The sequence below is a fragment of the Callithrix jacchus genome, chromosome 22 (genome assembly GCF_049354715.1).
Source record: "Callithrix jacchus isolate 240 chromosome 22, calJac240_pri, whole genome shotgun sequence".
Taxonomy (NCBI): Eukaryota; Metazoa; Chordata; class Mammalia; order Primates; family Cebidae; genus Callithrix; species Callithrix jacchus.
In genome coordinates, this window is record NC_133523.1 from 47,321,934 (window position 1) to 47,343,578 (window position 21,645).

The 21,645-nt window shown below is 57.5% G+C and overlaps 2 protein-coding genes across 15 annotated transcripts; one reads left to right on the forward strand and one right to left on the reverse strand.

Annotated features, from left to right (window-relative positions):
* The first annotated feature begins 218 nt into the window (after positions 1–218).
* On the forward strand, positions 219–17,742 carry CNOT3 (CCR4-NOT transcription complex subunit 3). 14 transcript variants are annotated; one of them, XR_013531098.1, is made up of 18 exons: positions 219–459; positions 5,268–5,345; positions 5,455–5,522; positions 5,777–5,851; positions 5,995–6,084; positions 6,338–6,466; positions 6,567–6,662; positions 7,907–8,129; positions 8,221–8,354; positions 8,907–8,963; positions 10,527–10,914; positions 10,999–11,122; positions 11,933–12,131; positions 14,370–14,472; positions 14,572–14,770; positions 15,012–15,227; positions 15,809–15,934; positions 17,372–17,742. XR_013531098.1 is itself a non-coding variant. In XM_035285336.3 (18 exons), exons 2-18 carry the CDS (start codon positions 5,321–5,323, stop codon positions 17,468–17,470), a joined length of 2,319 nt encoding a protein of 772 aa, XP_035141227.1. In that variant the 5' UTR covers positions 219–459; positions 5,268–5,320; the 3' UTR covers positions 17,471–17,742. The 14 variants fall into 14 exon arrangements, 9 of the variants coding, with proteins under 9 accessions (XP_035141227.1, XP_078216988.1, XP_035141229.1 ...); XR_013531100.1 differs by having other exon boundaries at positions 7,910–8,129; XR_004738116.3 differs by having other exon boundaries at positions 5,271–5,345; positions 17,321–17,742.
* Positions 16,342–21,337, reverse strand: LENG1 (leukocyte receptor cluster member 1). The gene is made up of 4 exons (XM_035285372.3): positions 21,183–21,337; positions 19,956–20,135; positions 18,782–19,044; positions 16,342–18,002 (listed from the first exon to the last, which is right to left on the reverse strand). The coding sequence occupies exons 1-4, from the start codon at positions 21,312–21,314 to the stop codon at positions 17,783–17,785; spliced, it is 795 nt and encodes a 264-aa protein (XP_035141263.1). The 5' UTR covers positions 21,315–21,337; the 3' UTR covers positions 16,342–17,782.
* Between the last annotated feature and the right edge of the window lie 308 nt (positions 21,338–21,645).

Genomic DNA, 21,645 nt, shown 5'->3' on the forward strand with positions numbered 1-21,645 from the left:
GCCAATCCTAGCAAGCTGCGCGGGAGGCCAATCGAACGCCGCGCCTTGGAGTGATTACCCAATCCGCGAAAGGGGGCAGGGCACATCCCTACCAGGAACCAATAGAACGCCCCCAAAGGTCAGGAGCGACGTTCAGCGGGAGCAATGACAGGCCTATATTTGGGGCTCGGGGGCGGGTCGGCGCCAGAGACGAGAAGAGAGGAGGGGAGGCCTCCTCCGCCGCCGCCATCTTGGACCGGGCCCGGTCAGCTTCCGCGGAGCCATCGGCAGACGCCGCGGCGTCCCTTGAGCCCCGACCCCCGTCGTCAGAACAACCCCGGGCCCACTCCCCCAACCCCACTTCCGCTTCGCGCCGCTATCGCGATAGCGCCCGGGCCCGGGGCGCGAGAAAAAGGCGGCGGGCGCTCGCCTCCCCCGCCTGTCGCGATACGCTCCTCAGCGGCGGCGCCAGCTCCTGTGGTGAGAGCGTCAGGCTCGACTGGGCCGGACCCCTTCCCCTCCTCCCTCCCGGCACCATCGGCCACCCTCCTTGCCGCCTCCCGCCCTGGCGACACCGCCGTCTGTCGCGACATGGTCTCTCCTCGCCCGCCCCCTGCCGCCGCCTCTGCAGCGCGGGGTTCCCCGCGGGGGGCGGCTCCCTCCCTCTCGCCCTCCCGCTCCTCCGCCTCCTTCACGCCCCTCACCGCCGCCCGGGGGTCTTTCCGCGACCCGGACCCCGGGCCCCGCCCGCCGCCGCCTCCCCGCGTGGCATCGCGTCGGGCCCCCCGGTGGGGGTGTGAGGGTGCGAAGCCTCCCGGGCGCGAGGTGCCCGCCCCTCTCCGCGTCGGTATTGGCTCCTGGCTGGAAGGATGGAGGCGCCCCTGGTCCCAGGTGCCCGCCCTCTCGGGCTCAGGTGCCTGCCCCCCTCGGCCTCGGTCCCTCGCGTTGGGGGCAGCCTCCGCGCTGGGGCTTCTCTTCTCCCTCGACGGTAGCGTGGGGGGTGCCAGCCCCCCGGGACGAGGACCCCCCCCTGGGTGCGGGAGTCCCCCTTCCCGGGGCCGAGGCGGCCCCCTGCATCCGTCCGCACTGCTCCCCGGAGCGCAGCTTCCCCTGGACCTCGGGTTGCAGCCGCCCCTCCGTATCGGACAGGAGTGGAGGAGAAACTCCGCGCTAGTTGGAGCCTCAGCCGAAGTTTCCAGCTCTGTAGTCTGAGCAGTTCCCTCTCTTAGCGAGAAGTGCCCTGGGCGGCTCAAGCCTCAGCATCCCGCAGCCTTTCCAGGGAGTCTGGCTTTCCTGGCACTGGGTTCCAGGACCGTCCTCGGTGTGGCCCCCGGCTGGCCTCGGCTCTCACTCTTGATTGTGGTGTCCGCCCCTGGCTTTGCAGAGGCGAACTCTCCTGCATCCTGACTCTGACCTTCTGGGTGCGGGCCTCTCCCCGTGATGTCAGCGCCACTGTGGTCCTGGCGCTGGGGGCTGCTGGGCTCCCCCAGCCCTCAGGTGCCTGGTGAAGGACACGAAGCCCCCACACTTTCCACGTTAAGTCGGCTCCCAGCGCTAGCGCTTCTTTCTAGGCAGCCCCTGCTTCTCAGTGCAGCGTGGTCACCCTCCCTCCCCGGGGTGAGCTCTCTTGGACTTTTGGTGAGGGGTGTTGGTGTCTTCCTCACTCCCTTTGCCTCTGCCTGGGTATGAGGCTTCTTTCCCCTTCACACAAGTCTCCTCCTTTGGGGTGTCATCACTCCAGGGGCCAAGAGGCCCACTGCCCTTGCTGTTCGCATCAGATTCCCCACTGTGGGTTTGCTGACTTCCGTCTACCCTCACACTGGATGTCAGCAGTTGGAGAACAAGGGTTGCGCCTCCCCACCCCCGTGCTGGTACCCCATGGGAGTAGGAAGCTTCCTCCACCCGGGTTCTGGTTCTTATACTGCGAGGTGGGGGGCGCTTCCCTCTAGGGCTGTACCTTCTCTCCAGGGTGAGAACCCTTTCTTGCTGTTGCCTGCCCCAGGAAGAAGGTTCTTGCTATCCTTGGTATTGGTACAGCTGCTCTCTTGGATTTGAAATGTCCACGCCTGTGTGTGTGTCCCCACCATAAGGCTGAGGACTCCTCTTGGATGCAGGTGCCCCCAGCTAATGCTTCTAACCCCCTCTTGATTTCTCACTGTATGGGGTGAGGTAGAGGTTCCTGGCTGTGTGATGTCAGTGCCTGAGCCTCAGTTGGGAGACTCCACTATAGTCCCCGTCCCTGGGACCAGACTCCTCGTGTACCTTTCAAGGTGGGGGTTTCCAGCTCCCCACTCTTGGCATGTGCATCTCAGTGGAGATGACAGCCTCCACCCCAGGACCTAACATATCCTCCTTCCAGAGTCTCAGGGCCTCTGTGGCCACATCAGCAGCCACCCGGGTTAAGGATCACCCTTCATCACTTCCCGGAGCTCCTTGCTGCCGAGGCGGAAGCTCTTCCAGATCAAAGGCGCCTCATGACAGACCACTCTGTGGGCACAGGATGTCTCCAAGATTAAGGACCGTCCGGTGTTAGCTCCCCAGGACAGAGCCTCCTGCCCCCTCCCTCCTTCCTCAATTGTTTGTGTGGTGGTATCATCTTCCCTAAAGTGAAGTTTGGGGGTCTTTACTGGTTTTGACCCCCGTTTTAGCATGTTGGCTCCTGTGGGGCTGGTGTCCTCCTCACCCCACCCCTTAGCCTGGGTCCCTGCCCTGTGGGAATGAGTGTTCCTCTTGGGTAAGTGTCCTCCTGGGCCAGGGTTTGCAGACTCCTCAGTGCTACTGGAGAGCCCTTGCCGCCAGAGCACAAGCTCCTCTGTGCCCAAGAGTGGACCCACAATTGTTAGCTTCCTTGGAGGATCTTGGTGGATGCCGCCCGACTACAGCAAATGGGGCTCTTTCTTCTCTGGTGGCATCTCCGCTTCGAGACTGAAGCTCCAGCTCCCCTTCTCTCTGGTCCTTTTTAGGGGGAACCTGAGGTACAGACATTCTCAGGCTACAGAGATTTTCTTAGTGGGGAAGGTGTTGTCTCCACTGGCTAAGGCTCCAGCCTGTCTAGGGGACAAGTACTCTGGGCCTTGGGCACTTGCTCCTTCTCTGTGGAGGAGCTGCCTCCCCTGACTTTGATGTCACATTGTTCTGTCTGAAGCATCGCCTCTGGGCTAGGCCTCTTGTTCCCCTCCAGCTGGCTGCTGACCTGTCAAGACTTCCTTCTCCTGCTGCCACGGCATGGGGGTTGTTCTGCCCTCTCTGGGGGGTATTCTTTCTCTCCACTAGGGTACCAGTCTTTTCCATGGGGACACGCAGGGAGGGTGTCACCTCCCTAAGATGTTGATAGCCTTGTTTGGGGGTGTAGCCCATGAGACCTCTTCTTTCTCGAGGGTGGGAGCGCCTGCCCATGCCCCTCTGTTGAGTTCTTGGGATGGAAAGAGGGGGTGTAAGCTCTGGTTCCACATTCTTGTTCCCTTATGCAGTAAGAGGCTTTTCTGTGTTGGGCTGTTGGACTTTGGTGAGGATCCTGGCAAACCTCAGGGTTGGTGTCCAGGCCCTGGCCTCATAGCTCCCTGGATCACAGGGACTTGCCCCTCCTCAGTCTGAGTCCCCTCTGGGGCACTTTCTCCTGGGTCTTTCTGTTGGTTGCGTTGCCTTAGCTTCCCTTGTATGTTATGTTGGCTGACTCTAGGCGGGCGGTGCTGCTGTTTTCTTTAGGTGGGGCCTTTTACTGAGGAGATTTAAGTTCCCTGAAGTTTAAGTTAGCACTCCTACCTGCTACCACCAGAATAGGTCCCTGCGGCGTTGGAGAACCCTCAGCAGGGCTGGTTACGGTGCCAGGCCTGTCCTTTATGGGTCTCTTTTCTAAAGCACCCTTGTCCATAGGGTTGCTGCTAGGCACATGCGGTGATTAGTAACTGGTCAAAGATGAAAGATTGTTCTCCGTTACACTTGCCACATTTCAGATGCTCAGGGGCTGACAGATAGTGCACATGGACAGTGTTTCCTGCGTTGCAGAGTGGTGTTGCACAGCGCGGTTGGCCAGATGCTCCCTTCCGGTGGGTGAGGACCCTCTTGGTGTGACTTTTCTCTGTATTGAGGCTCTTATTCCTCAGTATGGGGCTGTTTCTGCCTTTACGTTAATTGACTACTCAGGGTGCCCTTGCCCTGCACTAGTAGAATGGGCACAGCCCCTGGATCTCAGGGAACTATGCTTTTCATGATAGGCCCCCTCCCTGGGGGAAGAGAGGAACCTCCGCTGGTGGCTCAGATGTCCTCTTAGCATAAGCCTCTCTCTCCAGGGCCCCTAAGGTGTGTCTTCCCCTAGACTAAAAGCTCCTTGTGACTCCCTTTTGACCTCAGTCTCCTCTGGGATCTATGGAACTTCCTTTAGAATAAAGATGCTCCTCTCTTTAAGTTTTGGGCTCCTGCCGTGATGGTGTATGTTTTCCTGGGTCTCTATCACCAATCCACTTGATACGGGATTACTTCGTGTGTGCAGACCGGCTCCCTCACAGCTGCGGTACTTTTTCAGCCTCATCTTGGTCAGATTTCTCTCTTCTCTCAGGTCTCTCTTGGGTACTGCCTTCTGCCCCCAAATCTCTCATCCTTGGTATCAGCCTCTTTGGGTTAGGAGTGTTATTACCTTTTGGCTTAAGGATTCTGTTCTGGAATACATTTCTTGGTAGTTTAAGTCACTTCTACTTGGCATTCAGCGCTGTCTGTATCAGTGGGTTCAGGTCTTCAGAGTTTTAGGCACCTCTGGTCTTCACTGTTTCCCCCACCCCCAGCCTTCCTTCCCTCACCTACAGCTTACAGACACACACGCCCTTCTCTGTGAGCTGCCAGTTTCATTTGCCTCCTGACTTGTCTGAGGGGTGGCCTCTCCTGGCCACCTCTGTCCCCAGCCCCTCTGAGTAGGACGTGTGATCTCCAGGGCTAATGCCTTCATCCCAGTCATCAGCTGTGTGCTGCGTGACTTCGCTCTGCTCTGAAAACCCTTTTGAGTGTAGTCTGGGGAGAAGGTGCTCCATGCTCTAGGAATTTTCCGCTTCCTGGGTCAGAGGCACACAACGAAGTGTGTATCTTTTCTTGTTTCAACAAACTTCTAGGGTCTCTTGTTGGCCAGACACTTATGCTGGGCAGTCACACGAGCATCAGGAGAACTGGGGCTGGTCTCTTGTCAGCGGAGGTTTCTTCTCTTTACCATTCCCACCCACCTCACTATGCTGACTAGGTCCCTGGCTCTGGGTTTGAACCAGCCAGGGAATACATGTTAATTCCTCTCCAATCTCTCCTAGCAGCGTCCGTCTCCAAGAGAGTATGAAGAGAGTGCGTCTGTAGGACAGGGAAGATGGCGGACAAGCGCAAACTCCAAGGTACTAACTTCCCGCTGCACCTGTAGCCACGTGCTCTCGCTTCTGAGGACTGCTCTTTAAATCCTGCTGCCTGGGCAGGATTCTCACAGCCTTCTTCCTCCCTGGCCAGGTGAGATTGATCGCTGCCTCAAGAAGGTGTCCGAGGGCGTGGAGCAGTTTGAAGATATTTGGCAGAAGGTACAGCGGCTGAGGCCCTAATCATCTGGGTCTTCAGAGAGGAGGGCACAGGAAACAGGCTCAGGATCTCTGGGTGTTGACCAGGGAGAGAGGGGCTACATATGCAGGTGCTGAGGACCTAAGAGAATCAGTTCTAAGATAGACTGGGGATAGAGGTGCGGGGGTCCTCGAGTCCCTAGCATAGGAAGAATCACTGGAGTGGGTACTGGGGCATCCCCTCCCACACTGACTTCTGAATTCTCTCCATCCCTCAGCTCCATAATGCAGCCAACGCGAACCAGAAAGAAAAGTATGAGGCTGACCTAAAGAAGGAGATTAAGAAGCTACAAGTGAGGGGGCTGGGGGCCTGGACGCCTGTGTCCTGAGGGTAGAGGGAACTGGGAGAGTGGACTGCTGGGTCCCAGGGAGAAGGAGCTGTGGGCCCCAGTTCCCAGGTACTGAGGTCTGACTTTCTTTCTTTTCCCATCTGCAGCGGCTGAGGGACCAGATCAAGACATGGGTAGCATCCAATGAGATCAAGGACAAGAGGCAGCTTATAGACAACCGCAAGCTCATTGAGACGGTAGGAGCCCAGATCCTGAGTCCCAGAGCGGGGGAGGTCACCTGATTCTTGAGATCCCAAGGGGTGGAGGCAGAGTGGCCAGACCCCAGAGGTCCCCAAGAGAAGCAAGGTTCCTGCACCTAAGGGAAGGGAAGAGGCAGCAGACTCAGAGCTCAGAAAGTAGGGTCATGAGGCTCAGGGCTGAGTGTCTGCTGGCCCTTAGTCAGCTCCTTTCCCACCTTCGAGAGCCCCCTGCCAACTGCACTCTCTACAGCAAATGGAGCGGTTCAAAGTTGTGGAGCGAGAGACCAAAACCAAAGCTTACAGCAAGGAGGGCCTGGGCCTGGCCCAGAAGGTGGACCCTGCCCAGAAGGAGAAGGAGGAGGTCGGCCAGTGGCTCACGGTGAGTTGGGGCAGAGAAGAGGAGGTGAACTCTGGGGATCCTGAGCCCCGGGCATACCTGGGAACCCTGGCTGATGGCCTTCCTCTTCTTCCTCTCCTAGAATACCATTGACACGCTCAACATGCAGGTGGACCAGTTTGAGAGTGAAGTGGAGTCACTGTCAGTGCAGACACGCAAGAAGAAGGGCGACAAGGATGTGAGTGAGGGAGACCTGGCGCCTTTGGGAAGGGGGTGGGGATGGGGACGGGCTGGCCAGCAGGAGGTGCCAGTCATTTAGGCTCCTGGGAGTTGAATCCTGGATTCCTAAGGTGGACAGGGGCCAGCAGCTGGGATTAGGGATTTGAGAGACACGATCGGGAGGGCTTAGCAGCTGCCTGGGTGAGGCAGGAGGAGACCAGACCGAATTTCAGGGTCCCCTGGGTGTCTAGGTAGGCAGCAGGGCCTTGGTGAAGAGGAGCGGTTTGGGGGGAGGTGAATGCAGGTTGAGCTTGGGCCCCAGAAGTGTGAGACCTGTAGGACACCCATGGCAGGAAGCTTCATGGCACCCAGAGGGCCCTGGTCCTGGGGAGAGCACAGTTAGAGACAAGGCAGAATCTGGAGAAAGCAGAGAACCAGGCCTGAAGGAAGAGAGGAGTCTGGGACAAAGCTGGATGCTGGGATCCCAGGTTCTAGAATCCAGGATTGTGGGGTGTGAGTTCAGGGGGATACTTGTTGAAATCGGGGAAACTATAGATACTTGTTGAAACCAGAAAGACAAGGAGGGGAGAGCCAGGTCCTCAGGGAAGCTGTGGGTGGGAGAGGGTCAGGAAGTGGATGATGTCAGGGTTGGGTGTCAGACTCTGAGGGGTTTGGGAACCATGGGCTTGGAGAGGAGTTGTTGGGTCCTTGGACAGAGCAGGGATTTGGAACCGAGGCTAAGTTGTTAAATCGTAGAGAGTCCTTGAGGGGAGGGCAGGATCGAGGCTTATGAGTCTGGGCTCCCTTGGGGATAAATGGATAGGGTTGGGAGGCCTAGTGCTGACAGAATCATCATTATTCTAAACAGCAAGCTCCTCACAAATGGCGGTTATCATCATCACTGCTGGGGCAAGCCGGGGGTGGGGCATGCCAGAGGTAGTCACAGCCGGTGGGTGAGGTGCAGGTGGAGGCCAAACCGTAGGATGGCACAGGGACCTCTGGGTCGTTTAGAGGTTTCCAAGAACTGGAGCCAGAAAGGTCTGGGGAGAGGAAGGAGCAGTGGGATCCCAAGATGTCAGAAGTCTGAGATTGCTCTCACAGGGGACAGAGGGTGGGTGGACCCCATACTGGCCCACCCCAGAAGGGGCTGGAATGGAGGCTTTGGGTCTCCACAGGGGTCAGGGACTGAGGACAGGTTCTGTGGGGGCAGGAGGGGCCAAGCAGGTGCTCTGCAGCCCCTGAGCCTGGCCCTGGGCTCGCCAGCAGAAGCAGGACCGGATCGAGGGCTTGAAGCGGCACATTGAGAAGCACCGCTACCACGTGCGCATGCTGGAGACCATCCTGCGCATGCTGGACAACGACTCCATCCTCGTTGATGCCATCCGCAAGATCAAGGACGACGTTGAGTACTACGTCGACTCATCCCAGGACCCCGACTTCGAGGAGAATGAGTTTCTCTATGATGACCTGGACCTCGAGGACATTCGTGAGGCCCTGGGGTGATGGTGGCACAGGAAGTGAGGGCCCAGAGCAGGCTGTGTGAGCCAGCTAAGCATGCCCTCCTTCTGCCCCCACAGCACAGGCGCTGGTCGCCACCTCCCCCCCCAGCCACAGCCACATGGAGGATGAGATCTTCAACCAGTCCAGCAGCACACCCACCTCGACCACCTCCAGCTCTCCCATCCCTCCCAGCCCAGCCAACTGTACCACGGTGAGGCCCCAGAGCGCACTAGTACCTCGTGTTTCTAGCAGGGCAGGACTTGAGGAGAAATCTGGGTTTCTCCAAAGTGACCAGGGGAGAGTAGTTGAGGAAACACAGATCAAGGTAGCCAGGGTCTAGGCTCTTGGAGCACACGCCAGGGTCCTACATCTGGGTCCCTCAAGGACACAAAGAATAATAGGGTCCATCCTGGGCCAGTTTAAGCCCTGGATGTGGGAGGCGGCAGGGGCCAGTGCCGGGGCTGCCTGAGGAGGCTGGGTAGCTGGCCACCTTGGGCAGGGATCCAAGGGTGGGATTCCCTGTGGACAGCAGGTTCCCAGATCCTTAGGAGGCTGGTGGCTCAGTGCTGGCTCCCAGAAAACAACATTGGAGAGCCTGAATTGGGTGGTTTCTCCAGGCAGATTAAGGACAGCCATGTTTGCCCAGCTCTGGGGCTGCAGTGGCAGTCACCTGGGCCGAGGTCCCCGGGACATTGAGAGATGAGTATTTCTCTGTCAGACCCCCAGATGTCATGCAGGTTTTATTCCACCTTCCCTCCCTCAGGAAAACTCTGAAGATGACAAGAAGAGGGGGCGTTCCACAGATAGTGAAGTCAGCCAGGTGGGTGTGAGCCTGGAATGGACGGGCATGCCATTCACTTATTTATTGGTTCCCAAAGGCATACTGAGGCCCGAGTGCTGGCCCCTGGGCTGGGCTCGTGGACACAGGTGGGCCAGAAAGCAGTGCTGCCCCAAGGGCAGGTGGGCAGGCAAGTGGACAGGTGACTGGTGCTGTGGAGTAGCACAGGGCACCTCCAGCCCGGCCAGGCAGTCAGGAGATGCTGCTGCAGAGGGCCCTGGTTTTCAGAGTCAGGTGTTTGCCTGGCAGGGAGAGGCAGAAGCAGTAACACAGGCAGGTTGGACAGAAAGCTCAGGAGTGTGGAGAGATGAGGGAGTGCGGGGAGACGCAGAGGAGCGCGGGGAGACGGGGGGGCGGCGGGGGGAGACGAGGTAGTGTGGAGAGAGGAGGAAGTGTGGAGAGATGAGGTGGGTCAGGTCTGTGGGGCCAGGGGCCCAACTATGAGCACAGGGACTGGAATTATCAGGCTGAGGGGCTCAGGCTTTGTGGACCTGAGCAGCTTCTACTGCCAAACAAGCTTGGGAAGTGATGGGGCCTTGGTGGTGCGAGTAACACACACTGCGTGTTTCTGAGAGAAGACGGTGGTGTGCAGTGCTTCTCTACCTCCCCTAACATCTCCCAGGACAGCAGCAGCTTCAGAAAACGCTGCTACAGAAGAATGTTAGGCAGGAGCAGCCGGGGCCTGAGGCCCCTCTGTGGGCTGATGGGATGCATGGTTCCAAGGGGACACCCTGAGTGGACATTGAGGAGGCTGGTGTGGAGACTAAGGGGACCTGCAGGTAGTGGGGAAGGTAGGCAGCAGGGCCAGGTGGTGATGAAAAGAGACGCCAAGGTAGGGACTCCAGGGGCCAGGCTGGGCTCTGCCACCTTCCCAGGTCCCCACCGCCAAGCAGCGATCCTAGGAGAGAAGTGGGTAGTCAGTCCTGCTGGGCGCCTGGTAAGCGCAGGGTACCCGTGGGGTGGGTGGAAAGAAGCCAGGAGGCGGTTAGGTTCAGCAGCCTGAGCTGCTGTTGGCAGCATGCCTGTGGCGGAGATGCCAGGAGCACGTTTACCCTCCCACCACTTTCGGGAGCGCTGGTAATTTACGACCCTGTGAGTAGTTTCTCTGACCCTTCCGGTGGCATTTCAGAAGTGCCATCCAATTTCCAGCTGTTTTTCCTTCTACTCTTAGACGTTAGGCTGCTCCAGCTAATCACATATTGAGGACACTTAGGTGTTTCTCGGTAGTCCCCTGGCTTCCGACAGATGGATCTTCTCTGGCTGACAACCTAAGCTGTGTGTCAGATCCCTGTGGGGGTGTCCGTGGGGCGGTGTCCAGGCAGGACTTGGGAAGCCAGGCAGGCTGGAAATTAGTGTTTTAAGCGTGAAGGTGATGCAAGCCATGAGGGTGAGTAAAGTCACCCAGGTTCCCAGGAGGGCGGCAGCAGCTGGGGCAGCAAGGCCAGAGAGGAGGCTGCTAGGACAAAAGTGGAGCCTGAGGTGGGGGTGGTGAGGGAGACCAGCTGGCCCCCTGGGTCCTGACCCTCTGCTCTCTCCCACCCGCAGTCTCCAGCCAAAAACGGCTCCAAGCCTGTCCACAGCAACCAGCACCCTCAGTCCCCAGCTGTGCCACCCACCTATTCCTCTGGCCCCCCACCCACTGCCTCTGCCTTGAGTGCCACCCCTGGCAACAATGGGGCCCCTGCCCCAGCAGCACCCCCAAGTGCCCTGGGCCCCAAGGCCAGTCCAGCTCCCAGCCACAACTCGGGCACCCCTGCCCCCTATGCCCAGGCTGTGGCCCCACCAGCTCCCAGTGGGCCCAGCACCACCCAGCCCCGGCCCCCCAGCGTCCAGCCTAGTGGAGGCGGTGGAGGTGGCGGCGGAGGCGGAGGGAGCAGCAGCAATAGTAACAGCAGTGCCGGTGGAGGGGCTGGCAAGCAGAATGGCGCCACCAGTGAGTGGGGAATCATCGGGGTGGGGAGCGCGGGCGGGGCTGGGCAGCAGCCGGCAGCCCTTTCCATTGGCTCTTTGTTCCCAGGTTACAGCTCAGTTGTAGCAGACAGCCCAGCAGAGGTGGCTTTGAGCAGCAGTGGGGGCAACAATGCCAACAGCCAGGCCCTGGGCCCCCCTTCCGGCCCCCACAACCCACCTCCCAGCACCTCGTGAGTGTCTTGGCTGTTGACAGGGTTGGGGTGGCAGCCTTTTGGCACAGAGAGGCACTGGTGCCTCACCCCCACCTTGATGGGTTCTGGGCCCCCCCACCCTTGCTCCTGGGAACGTCCAGCAAGTGCTGTCCTCCACCTCCATCAGGTGTTGTGCCCCCACTTTCCAGAAAGGACACTACATCAGCCTCTCTGCTTTGCCCTTCATAACGTTCTAAAATACATTCTCATCTAGTGGAAGTTGTCTCAAGAGCCCCGCACCCTTTCTTCCCCATTTCTGTTACCCGCCCGAGCCTACTTGACTGCCACAGGAGGTCAGTGTTCCACTTTTCACATTGAATTGTCCCGAAGTCCTCATTCCTCTGCAGCTACTCCTCCAGATCTTAGCTCAGACGGTTCCACTGGATCTCCGTTTCCCGAAGAATGCCCCAAGAAAGAGCTTAATTAACAATGTGCACAAAGGAAAGGCCTTCCTGGCCCCCTCGCCCCAACTCCAGCTGGCCTGCCCAAGGGGCATGGGCCCTGTGTGTCCACCTGCCCAAGGCAGCCTGTGTGGCCTGGTGGAGCCCCCAAGAATCCTCACCCCATCCCTGAAGTTCTGCTCTACTGATAAGAAACTGTTCTAAAAATTGGGCTCTGCCTTTGTTTGCCCAGAGAACCACTTCTTTCTCTCATCTGTCTGCCCTCAGCCACCCCTCTCAGATCCCTTCTGATTTGTGCGGGCTCCCCTCTCTCTAGCCAGACCTCTCTGCCCATCCCACCCTCAGGGGACCCTCCTCTGAGCCCCTCTCCTCCATGCTCTCTCTCCAGGAAGGAACCCAGTGCGGCAGCCCCAACAGGGGCTGGGGGCGTGGCCCCAGGCTCAGGGAACAACTCGGGGGGACCCAGTCTCCTGGTGCCACTGCCTGTGAATCCTCCCAGCTCCCCAACGCCCAGCTTCAGTGATGCCAAGGCAGCTGGTGCCCTGCTCAATGGGCCTCCGCAGTTCAGCACCACCCCGGAAATCAAGGTGGGCTCCTCAGATATCCCCTGAGCCTCTGTATCCTGACTGCTCTCTGCACTCCAGACATTTCTCACCCTTTCCTCCAGGTCTCTAGCTGTGCACCCTCCCCGCCTTTCTGGATCTTGCTCTCTGGCTTTCTGTCCCCTTCTCACACTTGCTCTTTCTCCGGGTCTTTCTGCACCACGCTCTCCTGACCATGATCTCTGGGAGCTCTCATACTCCCCTCTTGTCCCTCTGAAGCTGTTTCTCTGGGTCTGTTCCTCTCTCTTGGTTTCATCCTCATCTCCCCCAGGCCCTCAGTTTCTGTCCCCATTTGTCTTTACAAAGGATACCACCTTCGACTTCACATGACCCCTTACCTAGCTCAGTACCCTCCTTTTCCTAGCTAAGAAACTGTTTCAGTCAAGACAGCACTTGTTCAAGTCCGCCGGGGGCCAGGCTTGGTGTTGGGTAATGCAGCCTGCTTCCTCCCTTTAGGAAGCTTCCCTGCTGGGGTGTCAGCAGGAGAGGTTGCTATGGGTCCCCTGAAGGATATGTGACCTAACCTGGGAGACAGGCCAGGAAGGCTCTGTGAGGGGGTGTTTCAGCTGAAACCTGGAGCAGCCAGGGGTCTAACAGCTGCAGGAGGGGCTTCAGGAGGAGTCCGCATCTGCCTGAGTGCTCAGGAGGCTGGGCAGGATGCAGCAGAGAGGAGCAGGTATCCACTCTGCAGGAGGCAGTGCTGCCGGCTGGAGGGCTGAGTGTGGCAGGACAGGAGTGGGGGTTCCTGATCATGGAGGGTCAGGAGCTGGCACTTGGCTCGTGAGCCAGGATCTGCAGCGTAGCTTCCACAGGGAGGTAGTGTGCCCCAGCCTGCCAGGTCCAAGTTTTGGCATTGTCTTTTCTGTGCTTGCCTTCATCTGGGAAATGGCAGTGATATGATGATAACTACCATACAGGGTTATTTGGAAGAGCAACTTACTATGGCAGAGCTCTTGGAACAGTTTCTGGCCCAACAGAGGCATTCGATTTTTTTTTTTTTTTTTTTTTTTTTTTGAGACAGTCTTGCTGTTACCCAGGCTGGAGTGCAGTCGTTCAGTCTCAGTTCACTGCAGTCTCCACCTCCCGGGTTCAAGTGAGTCTCCTGCCTCAGCCTCCCAAGTAGCTGGGATTACAGGTGCCAACCACCCACCTGGTTGATTTTTGTATTTTTAGAAGAGATGGGGTTTCACCATGTGGGTCAGGCAGGGCTTGAACTCCTGACCTCAGGTGATCCACCCACCTCAGCCTCCCAAAGTACTGGGATTACAGGCTTGAGCCACCGCACCCAGCCCAAATTTAGAAGTACTGTGGACAGGAAACATACTGTGTGCATTTTTGTGGAGAAAGGGAAACAAGCTTTGAGATTTTCAAGAGGGGTTCATACCTTTTGACACCACCACCAGCAAAAATGAATCACTGGGGTGGGCGGTCAGGAACTATGGCAAGGTTTGAAATAGAGAAGGAACAACCTGACGTCATTAGAAAGGTCCCCTGGGGCTGAGGACAGGATAGAGGGTGGGTGGTCTGGGCAGGAGAGGACAGGCCCGGGCTGTGTGGGGCATGGTGGCATGACAGGTTAGAAGCAGGACGGATAAGCCTTGGTGACTAAAGCATTGTGGAGAGGACAGCACAGGGCTGGGTTAGGGACAGCTGCCCATGGCCAGAGGAGATGGAGGAACCAGGTCTGACTTTGGAGAACAGAAGCCTGCTGTAGCCTTTGTAATAGGAAAGGAGGCTGTGGTGGTAGGGCTGGAGGCTCAGCAAGGAGACTGAATCCTAGCAGGGCTGGGCCCATCCCACCCGTCACTCCATGCCAGTCAGAGGCAGACGGCCGAGCATGTAGTCCTCCTGCCTCCTTCAAGACAGGCGGGGGCTCTCCCAGAGTGTACTGTTGGCTCATCCTCTGACAAACAGTAGCGCACTGTAGGTGTTCTGCAGGTTGGCATTTTCCTCTGTAGTAGGCCACAAACTTGTGTTTTGAAAATCTCTGCGCCGTATTCCATGGTGTAGAGTCCCACTTATTAGACGTTCATCTGCTGATGAGTGCGTCAGTGGTTTCCCCCTCAGGTTGATGCTTTTACCTTTCATGGGTAGATCACGAGTAGTGGGTCACTGGCCCTCCATAGTCTCCCAACAGCAGGCGACAGCATGTGGGGCCTGCGTCAGGATAAGCTTGCTCCTGCAGCCCAAGTGCTCAGGCCAGGCCTTTGGTTTCCTCCCCAGGCCCCAGAGCAAACTTTGAGCTCCTTGAAGTCCATGGCAGAACGGGCAGCCATCAGCTCTGGCATTGAGGATCCCGTGCCAACGCTGCACCTGACTGAGCGAGGTGAGGGTCCCGGGATGGTGGGGAAGCAGTGGGCCAAAGAGGAGGGACTGGCCCGACCCATCCTCACCACTGAGGGGGCCACCCCCCCTTTCCCCACAGACATCATCCTCAGTAGCACATCAGCACCTCCGGCCTCAGCCCAGCCACCCTTGCAGCTGTCAGAGGTCAACATACCGCTGTCGCTGGGTGTCTGTCCACTGGGCCCTGTGCCCCTCACCAAGGAGCAGCTCTACCAGCAGGCCATGGAAGAGGCCGCCTGGCACCACATGCCTCATCCCTCTGATTCTGAGCGTATCCGGTGAGGGGCCGCAGGAAAGGGGGTTGGGCTGGGACTCGAGTCTTAGTGAGGAGGCAGGGGACAGACCTGTGAGGCTGTGGGTCAAGGGGGCCAGGCCCCTGACCTGGGCTCCCCACTGAAGGTCAGCACTGCCCCAGGTCTTTCTGTACCAACCGCCCCCGCCGGGGATGCGTTTCTGAGCACTCTTGATGAGGGCAGGACTGGCAAGCAGCTCACACTGACCTTCCTGATGCTCCCACAGGCAGTACCTTCCCCGGAACCCCTGTCCGACACCCCCCTACCACCACCAGATGCCACCCCCACACTCGGACACTGTGGAGTTCTACCAGCGCCTGTCGACTGAGACACTCTTCTTCATCTTCTACTATCTGGAGGTACAGCAGGGCCCCCGGGGCAGCCTCGGGCCCCCCGGCTTCGCCGCCACCGCCGCCGTCCCCCCTCGGGCTGGAGGGGTGAGGTGGGTGCCCCACTGCGGCCACTGGGACCGCACCCCCTCCCTATTCCCAGTCCCGGGCCCCCCAGCCCCCTATCTAAATCAGCCTGTGCCTGTTCCCGCTTCCAGCCCGGAGGTGTTAGAACTGCCTGGGTTGAGGCCAGTCGGCCGCAGCATGCCCCAGCCCCGCTTCCAGTGGCTCACTGGCTCACCTGCAGCCCCTCCCCAGCCCTGATCCAGCAGCCCCAGTCTAGGCTGACCCCACTCTGCTCATCAGCACATTCTCAGGCCTCCCTGGAGACCACTGGGGAACTGTCCAGCCCACCCTCCCCCCCTTGGGAAATCTTCTGAATCGCCTCCTCTCCCAGCTCTCATCACACAGCAGTTTTTCTTCCTTCTCAAAGCTTCTCTGAAATTAATTTTCACCTCCTGTCTCATTTTCCTTCTCCTGACCAGCATTGGTATGTTCTGTGCCCCAGATTGTCCAGCTGAACTGTGGTCTGTGGCGGGGGCCGGGGTTCAGCCCTGATGTCCTGCCCTGTCCCCCTGGCTCCCCACCAAGTTTGGAGGGCCCCTGATCCCCTTCTCCACCTTTACTCCCCCAGGGCACTAAGGCACAGTACCTGGCAGCCAAGGCCCTAAAGAAGCAGTCGTGGCGATTCCACACCAAGTACATGATGTGGTTCCAGAGGCACGAGGAGCCCAAGACCATCACTGATGAGTTTGAGCAGGTGAGGGCCCCACCTCCTCTCTTCCTACTGCTAGGGTTGGGGTGGAGTCCCCAGGCTCCAGGCAGTCCTTGCCAGCCTCTGCTCCCTTGCTTCCACCTTTCAGGTGGTGCAGTCCCTCGGCCTGACCAAGCTCTGCTTCACTCAGGCTGTTTGCTCAGCCAGGAGAACTGCCTTTCCTCCTCCAGTTGGCTGGCTCCTAGGCCTCCTGTAGGCCTTAGCCCAAATGGCCCTTCCTCAGAGACCTTCCCAGAGCCACCTGGCCCAGTGTCTCCCCTGTGCCGTGCTGGGTACTCACTTGGGTGTGGGATTTTCCCAGTGAGTCTCCCTGCACAGGCTGTGGGTTCTGCTGCCCAGGGACCTTGATGGCCCTCTCCACCGCCAGGTCCCAACACCCAGCACACACTCAGTGGGGAAGCTTTTTTTTTTTAATGGTCTTTCCAAGTTCTAACAATTGGCAATTTATGCTTCTTGCAAATACTCTGGAGCCAGCCTACCAGGGTTTGAGCCCAGCTCTAGCTGGGTGACTTCGGGCAAGTCACTTGGACCTGTGTCTTAATTTCCTTATCTGTAAAAATGGGGGGAAGAGGCCCTCCTAATGCAGCTGTTAGGAAGATTTAATGAGTTAGTAACAGGTAAGTACTTGATGGTGACTGCTGCATAGTAAGTGTCAGGAATTTTTTTTTCAAATTACTTACAGTTGGTGTGTTCTACAGTGATTTTTTTTCCCCACCAAAGACTTCCCTGATGCCGAGCCCCTTCATGGGGATGAATATTGCAAGGTCCTGTCCTCAGAGAACTCAGTCCTCTCTCCTAGTTCTCCCAGGCTGCCATTCTTGAAAGCATTTCAGACGTTCATTCATTGAGAAGCTAGCTCCTCTCCCATCGTGCCCTCAGACATTAACTACTAACCTTCTATCCTTCTTGGTTTGGCCCAGAACCATCCTCCAAGTTAGCACATTTCAGGGCATCCAGTCACTCAAATTCCCACACCTCTACCACCGCCATAAAATGTCCCTGCAGAATGCTTAGATTTAGGCTGAGCCTCTCCCATTCTTTAGAACAAGGGTGACAGTACTCACTGCCTCGAGGTCTTTGTGAAGATTAAATGCTAGGCCGTGCATCCTGTACTTGCACGAGAGAGGTGCTCAAAAGCCACAGCCCTCGAGAATACGAAGGCCTTGTACTCACACCTGGAGCTGGGCCCCGGTGGAACCTCTCTGCAGTTCCCTCCGTTTCCTCCTTGATGAAGCGGGCATGATAATGTTTCCAACCCAAGAAGAACCTTGTGAGGGTGGAATGAGTGCGCGTGTGCAGGGCAGCTGGCCCAGTGCCTGGCACATCCGCAGCCCTAAGAACTGTCCCCTTTTGTCTGTTGGTCCGGCCCAGATCCCAGACCACCTCTTCGTCCACTCACTGACCGCCTTCTCCCCTGGCCAGGGCACCTACATCTACTTTGACTACGAGAAGTGGGGCCAGCGGAAGAAGGAAGGCTTCACCTTTGAGTACCGCTACCTGGAGGACCGGGACCTCCAGTGACACCGGCCCCTCCTTCTACCTACCCCCTCCCCCGCATGCTGATCCCCCTGCCCAGGTGAGGGCCCTGCCCTGGAAGACTGCAGGGAGGCCCCAGGCCACGGGGCATCCCCCTCTCCCAGGAAGCAGGGAGGGGGCTGGGAGGTTTCCTTTCAGCCCCACCCTGGGGGCCCGGGGGCGAGGGCTGCCCCCTCCTCCCCTCCCCAGTGAGGGACATTTTTTGGTAAACCTATTTTCATTTTGGAAAATATTTATGAATAAATAGTTTTATATGACGGCTGGCAGCAGCGGCCTCTCCTGTACCCCCCTCAGGAGTCAGTGAGCAAGGTGAGGGTCCTGCTGGCGGGGGCGCCGGGCCAGCTGGGGGTTGAACTGGGAGTTGTACCGCCGCCGGCGGTCATCTGTCTCTTCCTCTTCTGTCTTACCCTCCTTTGGTGCCCGGCCTTGGACCTGGGCCAGCAAGGCCTCCGCTCGAGCCCTCTCAGCCGCCTCCCTCCGAAGACGTTCAGCTCGAAGCTGGTCCAGGGATGGAGGCCTGCAGGGAGAGGACTGAGGTCAGAAAGCTGGTAGCCCCTAGGAGGCCGTTCCCCCAACCTCTCCCAGAGGGAGCTGCCACCAGGAACCCAGTCTTGGCTCTTAGGGCCTGCTGGAAGAAGCCGCCGGGGGCTGGGACGCCATGGGCGTCCCTCCTGTGGGCTTCAGTCCTCCCCAGTCTTTAAAATCTGATGGTCCTCCAGACCAAGAAAGCACATGGGGCAGCCCCTGGCTCTCCCTGGGCCTCAGCTTCCCGTTCTGGAGAAAAAAAAGATTACAGGCGGCGGGACAGTATCCTGGGGATAGAAGCCTGCTCTTACTCTCTAACCCAGTGGTTCTCAAACTCTTTGGTCCCAGGACCCCTTTATACTCTTAAAAAGGGGGTCCCAAGAGCGTTTGTTTCAATGGGTTCTGTTAATATCATGCAAATCAGAAGTGAAAACTAAGAAAACTTGGACATAAGTATCTGCCATTAGTCATCACAGTGAGGGTGTCTTCTCATCATGTAGCCTCTGGAAAGCTGCACTACCTGCCTGAGAATGAGTGTGAAAGGCAAACAGTGTTAGGAAAATAGGCTTGACACCACGGCACCCCCCGGAAAGGGAGTCAGGACCCCTAGGGCTCCCTGGACCACATGGTGAGAACCACTTTTCCACCCAGCCATCCCTTCACGGGGTCCCTGGCTGTTCCACCCAGAGCTCCTGCTGTGCCTGTGCCAGGCTGCTGCCAAGCCCTGAAGATCTGGGTCCTGCTCTGCCAGGGCAGGGTCCTCCTCCTCACCCCTTGGGTCGCTGTGTCTCAGAGCCATCCTTTTCCTTTCTGCTGTGATTGCCTTCATCACTGCTGTGCCGTCTCTTCTTCCCCAGATGCTTCTGCATCTCCCGCAGAGGGTCCAGGCGGCTCTTTATTTTCTCATCTGGGGCTGGGCCAGGCGGGGGACCCCCTCGCTCTGGTGGGAGCTGGTACCAAGGGGGTTGAGTCTGGGCCTCGGCTGCACTCTGGCCCAGGTATGTCAGGATGCCCAGAGCTTTCTCTTGTCTCTCCTGAGGGGTCAGGAAATAAAAGAGATGGGATATAATCTTTCAGGGTGTCAGGTTTATCTCCCTGACACAGGTATCTAAGGCCTATGGTGAAGCAGCTGTGCCAGGTGCTGGGGAGGGAAGAGACCAGCAGAGGCCAAGCTCCTGCCCTGGGGTGACGATAGCAGGGACAGTCACAGAAAGCAGAGGAAGGAGGGGATGGGGTGGAGCTGCCTGAATGTTCAGAGGCAGGCATCTTTGCAGGGAGCAAGCAAAGCAAGAGGACCCGTGGGTGGGGTCAGCAAGTCCAGAGACAGCAGGTGAGGAACAGGAGCTTTTACACTCGATCTTAGCCAAAAGGCAAGAAGTGATTGATTCACTTTTTTTTTTTTTTTTTTCCTGAGATTGAGTCTCACTCTTGCCACCCAGGCTAGAGTGCTGTGGCACGATCTCAGCTCACTGCAGCTTCCACCTCCTGGGTTCAAGCGATTCTCCTGCCTCAGCCTCTGGGACTAAAGGTGCATGCCACCATGCTCAGCTAACTTTTTTTGTATTTTTAGTAGAGATACCATGTTGACCAGGCTGGTCTTGAACTCCTGACCGCGGGTGATCTGCCCACCTCAGTTTCCCAAAATGCTGGGATTACAGGCATGAGCCACCACCAAGCTGATTTAGATTTTTAAAAGCTCATCAGGTTTGAGACCCCTCCAGTTTGGAGACCTGAGCAGTTCACCTAGCAGCTGGGGATCTCGAGCATCTACCTCCAAGCCCTGAGGGCACCCAAATGGCAACAGCCACCACTTCTGAGTGTGCTTTGGTATGGTTCTAAATTCTGAGTGTTCACTCTTGTTTAGCCTTAGTCACAACCAATGGCTAAAGTGTCCCTCCCCCCAGCTCCATTCATGTCTCTGATGAAGTAGATAAGGCCAGCTTACTTTCTCCTGTCGCTTTTCTTCCTCGTGCTCTTTATTGCCTCTGATCAGGCCTTTCCCCTCCTCCAGCAGCTCTCGAAACAGGTCCACAGGGCCAGAACTTGGGGCTCCCACCTCTGCTGCCTCAAGCTCAGGCAGTGAGTTCTGATGTCTGGCTTTCTTCCGTAGGAATTCTGTACGGGCCTGGGGAGAAAGTTACAGGCAAGACATTAAAAACCTAAAGGTAATTCAAGAACTTTTAAGTCTGGTGCGCACCACAGGAAACAGCAGTCCAGGGTGCTGGGTTTGTAAGAAAGGGGGCACCTGTCCTAGCAGGGGTGAGGGTAGGCAGATAAGGCAACACCTGGGTTTTGTAAACTGCCTTTCAAATAGTAAACCACACATCAAGGATGGCTGGGAGGAGGTCCCTGGCCTAAACCAAAGGGGTTCCTAACCTCAAGTGAGACAATTAAAACAGCTATAAAGGTAGAACAAACTGCATTAGGTCAGATGATCTGGATTCCAGGCATGGCTCCAAGTCATTACCCCAAGTCCATTGATGAAGCCCGGTCTCCCACCTTCAGGACAAAGCTCTCAGCAGCCTACTGAGATTCTAAAAACCCAGACTACCTCCCTCCCAGTGTGGAGGATCAGACTGGCTAAGGAACTGAAAGTTAGGTGTACACCAAACAGATTTAAGGAGCTATACATAAAGCCCATGTTTGTGTGTGTGTCTGGGGGTGGTGCAGGGAAAGGGCTCGCCCAAGGGGGTGGAGACTTCCCCTCCCTTGACGCCATCTCACTTCGTGCCACGGAGATGACAATGCCTCTTTAAGAAAGAACGGTGCTTAAGGGGGATTCTGGAAGTCAGGCGTTCTGCATGCAGTTAGCATACAGTAACTGCTCAATAAATAGACTGTGCAAGCCAACTAGAAAGTGATCCGAATTTCCTCAAACTGTCCAAGGAATCCTGAATTCGGTAAACATTTATGCTTCTCTTTTGTGCTAGACACTGCTCTAGCCATGTGAAATACATCAGTGGGGGGAAACAAGACGAGGGGGCGATCAAGGGAGATTTCATGCAAGTGGGCACAACGTTTGCCGAGCAACGTTTCGGAAAAGAGGTCCGCGCCGGGTCACGAATTACATACGGGGCACACGGCGCCTGCGCAACGCGTCCACTTCCGGCCCCCTACCATGGCGCCTGCGCGCTGGGCCCCGGAGTTCCGCCCGGCCGGTTCCCAGGCTTACCTCCTGCTGAGCCAGCAGCACCCTCCGCTCACGCTCCTTCTCTTCCTCCCGGGCCTGGGCCTCGTCACGCCGCACGCGGGCAACATTGTCCTTGTTCCGGACGTGCCAGCTCTTCTTGGGCAAGATATTCATGGCGTCGTAGCAGTCCACGGACTGGCACGCCCGCCTCTCTGCACTTCCGATTGGCGAGAGAATGCCCCTTCCCTCTTGTCCCTACTTCGACCACAGATTGGTTCTTAACTCATTGGTACGGCCCCCTGGCCTGTAACGACAGGTGATTGGCTAAGACGCCCTTTATCTCAGCGAATGCCAGGCTTTTGGCGCGTGGTATCCCCTAGCAACCGCTTTTCACATATCCGAGCCAATCGCAAGTTGGCCCTCCCCTAATGCCAGATTCGGCCGCCGATTGGCCAACACAACCATCAAGTCTCCTTGCGGAAGAGCACTTCGAACGGCCACACAT

What these genes read in the sequence shown, in the direction of transcription:
- CNOT3 (XM_035285336.3), top strand. Translation starts at nt 5,321, where the DNA reads ATGGCGGACAAGCGCAAACTCCAAG. An exon ending in AGGTCGGCCAGTGGCTCACG is followed by an intron (nt 6,467 to 6,566) that starts GTGAGTTGGGGC and finishes TTCCTCTCCTAG; the next exon opens with AATACCATTGACACGCTCAA. An exon ending in GCCCAGCCAACTGTACCACG is followed by an intron (nt 8,355 to 8,906) that starts GTGAGGCCCCAG and finishes TCCCTCCCTCAG; the next exon opens with GAAAACTCTGAAGATGACAA.
- LENG1 (XM_035285372.3), bottom strand. Translation starts at nt 21,314, where the DNA reads ATGAATATCTTGCCCAAGAAGAGCTGGCACGTCCGGAACAAGGACAAT. An exon ending in TGCTGCTGGCTCAGCAGGAG is followed by an intron (nt 20,136 to 21,182) that starts GTAAGCCTGGGA and finishes CTTTCTCCCCAG; the next exon opens with GCCCGTACAGAATTCCTACG. An exon ending in AAGAAAAGCGACAGGAGAAA is followed by an intron (nt 19,045 to 19,955) that starts GTAAGCTGGCCT and finishes CTGACCCCTCAG; the next exon opens with GAGAGACAAGAGAAAGCTCT.